Source organism: Grus americana, chromosome 34 (genome assembly GCF_028858705.1).
Source record: "Grus americana isolate bGruAme1 chromosome 34, bGruAme1.mat, whole genome shotgun sequence".
Lineage (NCBI taxonomy): Eukaryota > Metazoa > Chordata > Aves > Gruiformes > Gruidae > Grus > Grus americana.
The window spans coordinates 292,915-305,559 of record NC_072885.1 but is presented as its reverse complement, the minus strand read 5'-3'; the positions used below and the strand labels follow the sequence as shown (position 1 = coordinate 305,559).

The 12,645-nt window shown below is 72.7% G+C and overlaps 1 protein-coding gene across 3 annotated transcripts; it reads left to right on the top strand.

Annotated features, from left to right (window-relative positions):
• Positions 1-354: 354 nt before the first annotated feature.
• On the top strand, positions 355-12,179 carry AXL (AXL receptor tyrosine kinase). Of its 3 annotated transcripts, none has more exons than XM_054808223.1 (20): positions 356-566; positions 1,608-1,806; positions 2,917-3,017; positions 3,104-3,286; positions 4,090-4,170; positions 4,256-4,371; positions 4,992-5,187; positions 5,349-5,488; positions 5,981-6,116; positions 6,214-6,243; positions 7,149-7,275; positions 7,364-7,446; positions 7,821-7,916; positions 8,028-8,105; positions 8,214-8,306; positions 8,710-8,831; positions 9,229-9,338; positions 10,226-10,385; positions 11,342-11,479; positions 11,673-12,178. In XM_054808223.1, the coding sequence occupies exons 1-20, from the start codon at positions 494-496 to the stop codon at positions 11,982-11,984; spliced, it is 2,574 nt and encodes an 857-aa protein (XP_054664198.1). In that variant the 5' UTR covers positions 356-493; the 3' UTR covers positions 11,985-12,178. The 3 variants fall into 3 exon arrangements, with proteins under 3 accessions (XP_054664199.1, XP_054664198.1, XP_054664197.1); XM_054808222.1 differs by having other exon boundaries at positions 7,146-7,275; XM_054808224.1 differs by lacking the exons at positions 1,608-1,806; positions 2,917-3,017 and having other exon boundaries at positions 355-566; positions 7,146-7,275; positions 11,673-12,179.
• Positions 12,180-12,645: the final 466 nt, after the last annotated feature.

Here is a 12,645-nt window from a genome sequence, read left to right as displayed (position 1 = left end):
CATCCCCCCTCTCCCATTTCGGGGTCCCCCCCCGGTCCCTCTCCATCCCCCCACTCCCATTTCGGGGTCCCCCCCCGGTCCCGTTTCGGGGTCCCCCCCCGGTCCCTCTCCATCCCCCCTCTCCCATTTCGGGGTCCCCCCCGCTCCCATTTCGGGGTCCCCCCCCGGTCCCTCTCCATCCCCCCACTCCCATTTCGGGGTCCCCCCTCTCCCATTTCGGGGTCCCCCCCCGGTCCCGTTTCGGGGTCCCCCCCCGGTCCCTCTCCATCCCCCCCCGCTCCACCCCTCCGCCCCCCCCATCCCCCTCGGGCGCGGTCGGTTCGTCCCGGCAAAAACTTTCCTCCTCCTCCGCCATCCCCGTCCTTCCTCCTCCTCCTCCTCCTCCTCCTCCTCCTCCTTAACCCCTGCCCGTCCCGGCACGGCGGGGCGCAGCCGGCGGCTCCGTTTCCCCCCGGTGGGTGCCGGTGGGTGCCGGTGGGTGCCGGTGGGGGCGATGGGGGGGCCCAGCCCGGTGCTGTTGGTGCTGCTGGCGGCCGCCGCCCTGGGCTCGGGACCGGCCCCGTCCGGTGAGTGGGGGGGGGGCGGGGGGAACGGGACACACACGACACGCGTGGGACACCCCGAGGGCTGCGGGGGGGGGAGGGGGGGCGCAGGGGGGGAGGGGAGAGGAGCTTTGGGGAGGGGGGGGTTGGGGGGTGGAGAGGCAGGTTTGGGGGGGCGCCCCCTTTCCGAGGGATCTTTTTTTTGGGGGGGGGGGGCACGGGGGAGGGTCCTTTTGAGGGGGAGAAGGGGCCCCTGGGGGTCCCCGCCGTGCCTCAGTTTCCCCGGGGGATGCTCCGGGCCCCCCCCCCCCCCCGCCCCATACCGGGGCCTGGCCCCCCCCAAGCAGGGAAAAGGGGGGGTGCGGGGCAGGGGGGGGACACTCGCTGTCCACCCCCCCCCCCCGGGGCCACCGCCCGTCCCCGCCGTCCCGGCCAGACATCTGGGGCTGGTTATGGCCGGGGGGGGCGGTGACCGTGGCCGCTTCCCCCCCCCCCACCCCGGCCCGGGGCGGGGGGCAGATGCCGGGGATGCCTGAGGGCTCCCGGGGGAGCGGGGGGCCCCCGCGGCGGGGCCGTGACCCCCCACTTCCCTTCCCACGCCCCGCAGCGGCCCCCCCCACCCCCCGGGGGACCCAGGTGTCCGGGACGGTTCCGTGTCCCCCCCCCCGCCCCGTTTGGGGGGTGCTCGGGGGGGGAGGGGGGGGGCTGTGGGGCAGCAAGGGGTCTGGGGGGGAAGTGGGGGTCCCGGAGGGTGGGGGGGTCCCAGGGAGCGGGGGGGTTGCGAGGGGCGTGGGGTGTCCCGGGGGCTGTGGGGATCCCCAAGGGAGTGGGGGGTGTCCCAGAGGGTGGGGGGGTCCTGGGGGGAAATGGGGGTCCCGGGGTCAGGGGGGTCCCGGGAGATGTGGGGGTCCCAGGGACAGTGGGGATCCCCGAGGGCAACGGGTGTCCCGGGGAGGGGGGGGTGTCCCAGAGGGTGGGGGGACCCGGGGGGGCTGCGGGGGTCCCAAGGGGGGGGGTGGGGGTCCTGCTGAGGTCCGTGTCATCCCCGTGTCCCCCCCCCGCCAGCCCTGTGGTTCCTGGAGAACCCGTCCAACGTCACCTCCTCGCTGGGCAAGACGGTGCGACTGCGGTGCCGGGTGCGGGGGGCCGGTGAGCCCCCCGAGATGGGCTGGTGGCGGGACGGGCACCCGCTGGAGTTGGCCGATAGCGACCAGGCCCAGGTGCCGCTCAGCGAGGACGTCTGGCTGGCCACCAGCCAGCTCAGGTGGGCCACACCGCCGCACGCCGGGCGGCACAGCCGGCACCGCGTCGCACCGCGCCGTGTCCTCCTGTGCCGTGTTGCACCACGCTGCGTCGCATCGTGCCGCGTCGCACCGCACCGTGTCCTCCTGTGCCGTGTCCTCCTGTGCCGTGTTGCACCGTGACACATCGCATCGTGCCGCGTCGCACCGCACCATGTCCTCCTGTGCCGCGTCGCACCGCGCCATGTCCTCCTGTGCCGTGTCCTCCTGTGCCGTGTCCTCCTGTGCTGCGTCATACCGTGCTGCACCGCGTTGCGCCGTCTCGTGTTGCCCTGTGCTGTTTTCCACCGTGTTGTGCCGTGTTGTACCGTGTTGTGCTGCGTTCCACCGTTCCGTGCCACGTTGTGCCGCGCCATGCCGTGTTGCACCGCGCCGCGCCACATTGCACCGTGCCGTGTTGCCCTGTGCCGTGTCGCGTCGTGCCGTGCCATACTGCGCTGTGCTGCGTTGCATCGTGGTGCGCCGTGTCGTCCTGCGCCACGTTGCGCCGTGCCGTGCCGTTGCCCTCTGCTGTGGTGTGCTGTGCTGTACCACGCCGCGGTGCCTCACGCTGCGTTGTCCTGTGCCATACTGCACCACACCACGCCGTGCTGTGCCGTGCCGTGCTGTGCCATGCCGCGCCGTGCTGTGTTGCTCTGTGCCGTGTTGCCCCGTGCCACGTTGCTCCATGCCATACCACGTCGTGTTGCATCGTGCCGTGCCATGTTGTGCCGTGCGGTGCCGTGCGGTGCCGTGTGGTGCCATGTAGTGCCATGTTGTGCCATGTTGTGCCGTGCGGTGCTGTGCGGTGCCGTGTGGTGCCATGCTGTGCCGTGCGGTGCCATGCGGTGCTGTGTGGTGCCATGTGGTGCCATGTTGTGCCATGTTGTGCCATGCTGTGCCGTGCGGTGCCGTGCGGTGCTGTGTGGTGCCATGTGGTGCCATGTTGTGCCATGTTGTGCCGTGCTGTGCCGTGCGGTGCCGTGTGGTGCCATGCGGTGCTGTGTGGTGCCATGTGGTGCCATGTTGTGCCATGTTGTGCCATGCTGTGCCGTGCGGTGCCGTGCGGTGCCTCACGGCACGGTGCCCCGCAGCATCCCGGCCGTGCAGCTCTCGGACGCGGGGCGTTACCGGTGCTGGGCGCGCGCCGGCGGGGAGCAGCTCCTGTCCACCGAGGCTCACCTGGAGCTGGCGGGTGAGCGGCAGCACCCACGGGTGGGGGGGGGCACCTTTGGGACCCCCGGCGCCCCGCTGACACACACACCCCCCCCAAATTCCCAGGGCTGCCCTTCTTCTCGGAGGAGCCGCAGGACCTGGAGGTGGGGGTCGACACCCCCTTTAACCTCAGCTGCGGCGCCCGGGGCCCCCCCGAACCCGTGCGGCTGCTCTGGCTGCGGGACGGGGCCCCCCTCAACTCCCTGCTGGACCCCCTGGCCAGAGCCCCCTCCACGCTGCTGGTCCCCGGTGAGAGGGATTGGGGGGCAACGGGGGGTGGTGGGTGAATGGGGGGCAATGGGGGGGTCAGGACGAAGCAGGGTTTGGGGGTGACGGGGGGCTCGGGGGGGCCTGAGGGGGTTTGGGGGGGGGGGGTCGGCCATTCCCGCCCAGCCACGCGGGGAAGGGGGGGGGGGGGCGGTCCCATCCCGAGTGACTCAGCCCGGGGAGGGGGGGGACAGCGGGTGGCCGGAGGTGACGCCACTCTGAGTCACTCGGGGGACCCAGGCGTCATGGCAGCCCCCCCACCCCCCCCACCCATCGCTGGGAGCGGGACCCGGGCCAGGGGCTGGGGGGGGCCACGGGGGGGGGGGGGGCTGCACCCCATGGGGACCATGGGCTGCCTGGTCTGGGGGTCCTGTGTCCCCCCCTCCCCGTGTCCCCCCCTCCCTGTGTCCCCCCTCCCTGTCCCCCCTTCCTGGTGCACCGGCACCCCCCATGCACCTGCACCCCCCCCCGTGCACCTGCACCTCCCCGTGCACCTGCACCCCCCCGTGCACCTGCACCCCCCCCCATGCACTTGCACCCCCCATGCACCTGCACCCCCCCCGTGCACTTGCACCTCCCCGTGCACCTGCACCCCCCGTGCACCTGCACCCCCCCGTGCACCTGCACCCCCCCCGTGCACCTGCACCCCCCGTGCACCTGCACCCGCTTGTGCCCCACATTCCTCGTGCACACCCCCCCCTCCTGGTGCACCTGCACCCCTCAGGCCATGCGAAGGAGGGGGACCCCCCCCCCAAATCCTCTCCCCCCCCCCGTGCCCCCCCCAGGCCTGAACCGCAGCAGCTCCTTCTCCTGCGAAGCCCATAACGCCCGCGGCGTCGCCACCTCCCGCACCGCCACCGTCACCGGTGAGTGGGGGGCACTCGGGGGGGGGGGGGGGCCTGGGGGGGAGGGGGGGGCCGGGTCCCGCTCACCCCTGTACCCCCCCCCCAGTGGTACCCCAGCGCCCCCGAAATCTGGGGGCGGTGAGGAGGGGGCCGCGATGGCTGGAGGTGACCTGGGAGCCGGGGGCCAGCGGGGAGACCCCCCTGCACCTCTGCACCGTCCAGGTATGGGGGGGGACATGGGGGTACGGGGGGCACGGGATTATGGGGGGGCAGGGGGGGCACGGGGGGGCATGGGGAGCACAGGGGGCACGGGGTTATGGGGGGGCAGGGGGGGCACAGGGGGGCATGGGGGGGTACAGGGGGCACAGGGGTTATGGGGGGGCACGGGGGGGGCACGGGGGGGTGTCCCCATCAGGGGTGTCCCTGGGGTCAGGGTGTCCCTGAGGTCAAGGGCATCCCTGAGGTCAAGGTCTCCCCGGGGTCAGGGGTGTCCCCAGGGTCAAGGGTGTCCCTGGGGTCAAGGGCATCCCCAAGGTCAGGGTGTCCCTGGGGTCGGGGTGTCTCTGGGGTCAAGGACATCCCCAATGTCAGGGTGTCCCCAGGGTCAGGGGTGTCCCCAGGGTCAAGGGTGTCCCTGATGTCAAGGTGTCCCCAAGGTCAGCAGTGTCCCTGGGGTCAAGGGCACCCCCAAGGTCAAAGTGTCCCTGGGGTGACAGTGTCCCTGGGGTCAAGGGCGTCCTCGGGGTCAAGGGCATCCCCAAGGTCGGGGTGTCCCCGACATCGGGGCGCCCACGTGGTCGGGTTCGGGGGGGGGGGGGCTCCCCGCCGCCGTGTCCCCGCAGGCAGTGGGTGAGGACGAGGACCTGAGCAGCGTCCCCCCGGGGGGGTTCTACAACCGGGTGGTGCCGGTGCCCCCCTTCGCCCACCGCATCGAGGGGCTCCGGCCCTTCGCCGCCTACCGGGCGCGGGTCTCCTGCCGCAGCACCCACGGCCCCTCGCCCTGGACCCACTGGGTGCCCATGGCCACGCTGGAGGGCGGTGAGCCGGGGGGCGGTGGGGGTGTTGGGGGGCTGGATGTGGGGGTCCCCATGGGGCTGCGGGGGGGGGGGAATCCCCATGGAGGGGGGGGGGGGTGTCCAGGCATCCGGCTGCCTGGGTCCCCCGGTGACACCCATCATCTCCCCCCCGCCCCCCCGCAGTGCCGGGGGCCCCCCCCGAGAATGTGACGGCGGAGCGGGACGGCAGCCGGGCGCGGGTGCGGTGGGCGGCGCCGCGGGGGCACCTGAACGGGGTGCTGCGGGGGTACCGGCTGGCTTACCGCAGCGCCCGCGCCCCCGAGGTGCGGCCTGACCCCCCCCCTGCACCCCACTGTACCCCCTTACACCCCACTGCACCCCACTGCACCCCCTTCACCTCACTGCACCCCGTTTTGCTCCCCTGCACCCCTGCACCCCCCTGCACCCTGCTGCACCTCACTGCACCCCTTCTTCACCTCACTGCACCCCACTGCACCCCCTTCACCTCACTGCACCCCACTGCCCCCCTATTGTCCCCCCATTGCCCCCCCTTACCCCATTGCCCCATTGCCCCTCGTTGCCCCCCATTGCCCCCCGTGCCCCCTTGCCCCCCATTCCCCCCCTTACCCCATTGCCCCCCGTGCCCCCCATTCCCCCCTCACCCCGGTGCCCCCCATTGCCCCCTGTGCCCCCCATTCCCCCCTCACCCCGTTGCCCCCCATTGCCCCCCGTGCCCCCCATTCCCCCCCTTACCCCATTGCCCCCCGTGCCCCCCATTCCCCCCTCACCCCGGTGCCCCCCGTGCCCCCCGGCAGGTGGTGGTGGACGTGGGGCTGGCGCAGGAGAAGACGCTGGAGCTGGCACCGGCCGTGCAGAACCTGTCGGTGCGCGTGTCCCCCTACACCGGGGCGGGGGACGGGCCCTGGAGCCCCCCCGTCCTGCTGCCGGCCCGTGAGTGACGGCACCCCCTCCCCGGCACCCCCCCCTTTGTCCTCGCGCCCCGCGTCAGTGTCCCCTCGTCTCGCTGATGTCCCCGATGTCCCCACAGCTGGAGAGACGCCGCTGGAGACGCAGCCGGGTGAGGAGCTGCAGGGACTGGGATTGGGATTGGGATTGGGATGGGGATTGGGGTGGGATTGGGGTGGGATTGGGGTGGGGTGGGATTGGGATTGGGAGGGGGATGGGATTGGGATGGGGATTGGGGTGGGGATGGGGATTGGGGTGGGATTGGGATTGGGAGGGGGATGGGATTGGGATTGGGATGGGGATTGGGGTGGGATTGGGGTGGGGATGGGATTGGGATGGGATTGGGGTGGGATTGGGGTGGGGATGGGATTGGGATGGGATTGGGATGGGATTGGGGTGGGATTGGGGTGGGGATGGGATTGGGATGGGATTGGGATGGAATGGGATTGGGATGGGATTGGGGTGGGATTGGGGTGGGGATGGGATTGGGATGGAATGGGATTGGGATGGGATTGGGGTGGGGTGGGGATTGGGATGGGGACTGGGATAGAATGGGATTGGGGTGGGGTGGGGATGGGGTTTGGGGTGGGATGGGGATTGGGATGGGGACTGGGATAGAATGGGATTGGGGTGGGGTGGGGATGGGGTTTGGGGTGGGATGGGGATTGGGATGGGGACTGGGATAGAATGGGATTGGGGTGGGGTGGGGATGGGGTTTGGGGTGGGATGGGGACTGGGATAGAATGGGATTGGGGTGGGGTGGGGATGGGGTTTGGGGTGGGATGGGGATTGGGATTGGGATGGGGACTGGGATAGGATGGGATTGGGGTGGGGTGGGGATGGGGTTTGGGGTGGGATGGGGATTGGGATTGGGATGGGGACTGGGATAGGATGGGGATTGGGGTGGGGTGGGGATGAGGACGGGGATGGATGGGACAGCAGGGGCGGGGGCCAGGCAGTGGTGGCCGTCCCCCCCCGATGTGCCGCCGTCCCCCCAACGTGCCGCCCCCCCAGCAGTGCTGCCGGCTCCGGGGCTGGCCCGGGGCTGGTGGCTGGCGGTGCTGGCGCTGGCCATGCTGGCCGGCCTGGCCCTGGCCATGGGCGTCCTGGCAGCGCGGCGCCGGCGGAAGGAGACGCGGTTCGGGTGAGCGGGGGCCCCCCCCCACCCCCCGGGCACGGGACGCCCCCGCGCCACCTCCCCGCTCCGGCTGCAGCCGCCTGTGTCCCCCCAGGGAGGCCTTCGCGCCCCGCGGGGAGCCGGCGGTGCAGTACCGCGTGCGCAGCTCCTACAGCCGCCGCACCACCGAGGCCACGCGTGAGTGTCCCTGGCCCCCGCCGGCGTGTCCCCGCGCACCGCGTCCCCACGTCCCTGTCCCCCCATCCCCCTGCACCACGTCCCCCTGTCCCCCCACACTGCGTCCCCCTGTCCCCCTGCACCCGTCCCCAGTGCCATCCCTGTCCCCGGCTCCCCGGGGTGGCACTGGTGCTGGCGGTGGTGCCGGTGCTGGTGGTGCCAGTGGTGGTGCTGGTGGTGGTGCTGGTGGTGCTGGTGGTGGCAGCGCTGGTGCCAGTGCTGGTGGCGGTGCCGGTGTTGGTGGCGGTGGCAGTGCTGGTTCCGGTGGCGGTGCCGGTGCTGGTTCTGGTGCCGGTGGCGGTGCCGGCGGCGGTGGCATCTCCCCGTCCCCGCAGTGAACAGCCTGGGCATCAGCGAGGAGCTGAAGGAGAAGCTGCGGGACGTCATGGTCGACCGGCACCGCGTGGCGCTGGGCAAGACCCTGGGCGAGGGTGGGTGCCGGTGGGGGTCCCCCTCCCGTGGGACACCCCAAAAGCGGGGTGTGTGTGTGTGCCCCCCCCCCTCCCCGTGGCACCCCCGGACCCCCTTCCCTCGTCCCGCAGGGGAGTTCGGCTCCGTCATGGAGGGGCAGCTCAACCAGGACAACTGCGTCCTCAAAGTGGCCGTCAAGACGATGAAGAGTGAGCGCAGCCCCCCCACACCCCCCGAGACCCCCCCCCCAGGACCTTCCGGGGGTCCCCCCCTGATCTCTACGTGTGTGTGCGTGCGTGTGTGTCCCCCCCCCCCAGTCGCCATCTGCACGCGGGGGGAGCTGGAGGATTTCCTCAGCGAGGCCGTCTGCATGAAGGAGTTCGACCACCCCAACGTCATGAGGCTGATCGGTGAGGGACCCCCACGGGGAGGGGGGGACCCCCACGGGGATGAGGGCGGGAACCCCGTGGGGATGAGGGCGGGAACCCCGTGGGGAGGGGGTGCTGCCAGATCTGCACCCCACAAAGGTTCTACACCCCCTGGTAGGGTCTGTACCCCTGGGGGGGGGGGGGGGCCTGCACCCCAGATTGGGGGCTGCACCCCAGATTAGGGGCTGCACCCCAATAAGGGGCTGCACCCCAATAGGTCTCAGCACCCCAACAGGGGTCTGCACCCCACATTGAGTCTGCACCCCACATTGGGGTCTGCCCCCCTGAATTCGCGTCTGCACCCCGTTTGGCTTCTGCCGTGCTTTTTTTTTTTTGGGGGGGGGGGTGTCCCAGGCATACGGGCGGGGGCTGACCCTCGGGGTAGGGGTGTGCCTGCAGAGTTGGGGTGCTGAGGGGCTCCCCGCGCCCGTCGTCATCCTCCCGTTCATGAAACACGGGGACCTGCACAGCTTCCTGCTCTACTCCCGCCTGGGGGACAGCCCCGTGGTCAGTGGGGGGGCCAGGGGGGTCCCGGAGCCTTCTGGGGGGGGCTCAGGGAGGGTGGGGATCTGGGGGGGTGCAGGGGGGGGAGGATTGGGAGAGTTTGGAGGCGGCTGGGGGGATTTGGGGTTCAAGGGGGCTCAGGGAGGTGGGGGGGGGTCAAGGGGGGCAGGGGGGGTTAGGGGGTGCGGGGGGGTTGAAGGGCTCTGGGGGGGCTCGGGGGGGTGGAGGGGGCTGGGGGGGGTTGATGGGGGGGTGAGGAGGTGGAGGGGGGGGTCCCTGGGGAGGGGGGGGCCCTGGGGGGGGGTGTCTCTGGGGAGGGGGGGTCCCTAGGGAGGGGGGGGCCCATGGAGGAGCGTGGGTGGGCTCAGGCGGGGTGCCCCCCCCCAAACCCGCCCCCCAGGCGCTGCCCCCGCGGAGGCTGGTGGGGTTCATGGCCGACATCGCGGCCGGGATGGCCTACCTGAGCCGCAGGAACTTCGTGCACCGGGACCTGGCCGCCAGGAACTGCATGTGGGGACCGGGGGGGGACGGGGGGGCGCGGGGGGTATGGGGGGCATGGGGGGGTGTGGGGGTATGGGGGGGCACAGGGGGATATGGGGGGACAGGGGGCATGGGGGGATATGGGGGGACAGGGGGGTATGGGGGGACAGGGGGGTATGGGGGGGTATGGGGGGCATGGGGGGTATGGGGGGACAGGGGGGTATGGGGGGGTATGGGGGTATGGGGGGCACAGGGGGATATGGGGGGACAGGGGGCATGGGGGGATATGGGGGGACAGGGGGGTATGGGGGGACAGGGGGGTATGGGGGGGTATGGGGGGCATGGGGGGTATGGGGGGACAGGGGGGTATGGGGGGGTATGGGGGTATGGGGGGCACAGGGGGATATGGGGGGACAGGGGGCATGGGGGGATATGGGGGGACAGGGGGGTGTGGGGGGACAGGGGGGTATGGGGGGGTATGGGGGGCATGGGGGGACAGGGGGACATGGGGGGATGGGGGGGCACAGGGGGGTATGGGGGGACAGGGGGTATGGGGGGACGGGGGGGCACAGGGGGGTATGGGGGGACGGGGGGGACATGGGGGGGTATGGGGGGACATGGGGGGACAGGGGGATGTGGGGGGACAGGGGGTATGGGGGGACGGGGGGCATGGGGGGGTGTGGGGGTATGGGGGGGCACAGGGGGATATGGGGGGACGGGGGGCATGGGGGGATATGGGGGGACAGGGGGGTATGGGGGGACAGGGGGGTATGGGGGGGTATGGGGGGCATGGGGGGACAGGGGGACATGGGGGGACGGGGGGGCACAGGGGGGTATGGGGGGACATGGGGATATGGGGGGACGGGGGACATGGGGGGACATGGGGGGACGGGGGGGTGACAGGTGACCCCCCCCAGGCTGGACGAGCGCCTGCGGGTGTGCGTGGCGGATTTTGGGCTCTCCAAGCAGATGGGGGGGGGCCAGTACTACCGGCAGGGCCGGGTGGCCCCCGTCCCCGTCAAGTGGGTGGCCCTGGAGAGCCTGGCCGACCGCGTCTACACCACCAAGAGCGACGTGGTGAGACCCCCGGCCCCCCCAGGCACCCCCAAAAGGCACCCCCCAAAGGCACCCCCCCCAAAGGCACCCCCCCAAAGGCACCCCCAAAAGGCACCCCCCAAAGGCAACCCCCCCCAAAGGCACCCCCCAAAGGCACCCCCCCAGGCACCCCCCCAAAAGGCACCCCCCCAAAGGCACCCCCCAAATGCACCCCCCCAGGTACCCCCCCAAAGGCACCCCCCCAAAGGCACCCCCCAAATGCACCCCCCCAGGTACCCCCCCAAAGGCACCCCCCCAAAGGCACCCCCCAAATGCACCCCCCCAGGTACCCCCCCAAAAGGCACCCCCCCAAAGGCACCCCCCCCAAAGGCACCCCCCCCAAAGGCACCCCCCCAAAAGGCACCCCCAAAAGGCACCCCCAAAAGGCACCCCCCCAGGCACCCCCCCCAAAGGCACCCCCCCAAAGGCACCACCCCCCCCCCACCTCCTGGCCAACGGGAGGGGGGATCTGGGGGATCCCAGTGGGGCACGGGGGGTCCTGGGGGGTACTGGGAGGATTGGGGGTGTGGGGGGATCTTGGGGGGGTCCTGGGGGGATCAGGGGGTGTGGGGGGATCTTGGGGGGGATCCTGGGGGGGGTTCTGGGGGTGTCGGGGGATCCCAGGGGGGTGTGGGGGATCCTGGGGGGGGGGGTGTCCTGGGGGGATCCCGGGGGAGGTTCTTGGGGGGGTTCTGGGGGGGGGGGGGGATCCTGGGGGGGTCCTGGGGGGGATTCCAGGGGTGTGTGGGGGATCCTGGGGGGATCTCGGGGGGGTCCCCAGGGGAGGTTCTTGGGGGGGATCAGGGGGTGTGGGGGATCCTGGGGGGGTCCTGGGCGGATCCCGGGGGGTGTGGGGGATCCTGGGGGTGCGGGTGGGTCCCGGGGGGTGCAGGGGGGTCCCAGGACACAGGCGGATGCCCCCCCCCCCCCCCCCGCAGTGGTCCTTCGGGGTGACGATGTGGGAGATCGCGACGCGGGGCCAGACCCCCTACCCCGGCGTGGAGAACAGCGAGGTCTACGACTACCTGCGGCAGGGCCACCGCCTGCGGGCCCCCCCCCCTCTGCCCCCCCCACCTGTGAGTGCACCCCCAAACCCCGGGGACCCCCGGCAGCCCCCACAGACCCTCTCAATACCCCCCAATCCCCTTGGGACGCCCCTCAGCCCCCCCCCAAGCCGCCCCCCCCCCCCCCCCCGGGTGCCTCAAGCCCCGTGAGATCCTGACACCCCCCCCCCCCCCGGCTGTTTTGGGGGTGTCGCCCCCCCCCCAGATACGAGCTGATGCGCCGGTGCTGGGCCGTGGACCCCCGGGAACGACCGAGCTTCGAGGAGCTGGGGGGGGCCCTGGGGGCCACCCTAAGGGGGCTGCCCCCCCCCACCCCCCCGGACCCCCTCTACGTCAATATGGAGGAAGGGGGTGCCGCTGGGGGCCCCCCCACCCCAAACAAAGATGGGGGGGATCCCCCGGCTCCCCCCACACCCCCCCTGCCCGAGGGGGCTCCCGGCCGCTACGTGGTGTGTCCACCCCCCCCCGAGAGCGGGCGCCCCCCCGGGGACCCCCCGGCCCCTTGTGCCGCCTCTGAGGAAGGGGCTTGAGTGGGGACCCCCCCCCCCCAGCTGCCTCACTGCCAGGGCCCCCCCGTGCCTCTCTGCTCGCTGGACGGACTCGGGGTGCCCCCCCCCGAGGGATGGGACCCCCCCCAGGTACTAGGGCACCCCAGGGACCCCCCCAGGACCCCCCCAGGTACTAGGGCATCCGGAAGACCCCCCCGCGAGGGATGGGACCCCCCCCCCAGGTACTAGGGCACCCCAGGGACCCCCCCAAAGGGCAGGGACACCCCCCCGGGGCCCCCCCCATATATTAGGGCATCCCGGGGACACCCCCAGGACCCCCCCCAGGTACTAGGGCACCCCAAGGACACCCCCCCCCAGGAACCAGGGCACCCCGGCCCCCCCCAGCCCCCTCCAGGTACCAGGGCACCCCGGCCCCCCCCAAAGGGCAGGGTCCCCCCCCCCATACATTAGGGCATCCCAGGGACCCCCCCCCCCCGGGACACTTCCAGATTCTTGGGGCATCCTGCCCCCCCCCCCCCCCAAAGGGCAGGGACCCCCCCCCAGCACCGAGCCCCCCCCCCCCGGGACCCCTCCAAAGGCCAGAACCCCCCGCCCCCCCCTTGCCGGCCCCCCCCCCCCGCACTTTACGCGGCCTCGGGACCCCCGGGAGGGGGGTGACCCGCTGGCTGC

Bases quoted from the DNA above. Each gene is read 5' to 3' on its own strand.
- AXL (XM_054808222.1), top strand. From the start codon at position 494: ATGGGGGGGCCCAGCCCGGTGCTGTTGGTGCTGCTGGCGGCCGCCGCC. The intron at 10,386-11,341 runs GTGAGACCCCCG...CCCCCCCCGCAG, and splicing joins ACACCACCAAGAGCGACGTG to TGGTCCTTCGGGGTGACGAT. The intron at 11,480-11,672 runs GTGAGTGCACCC...CCCCCCCCCCAG, and splicing joins CCCCTCTGCCCCCCCCACCT to ATACGAGCTGATGCGCCGGT.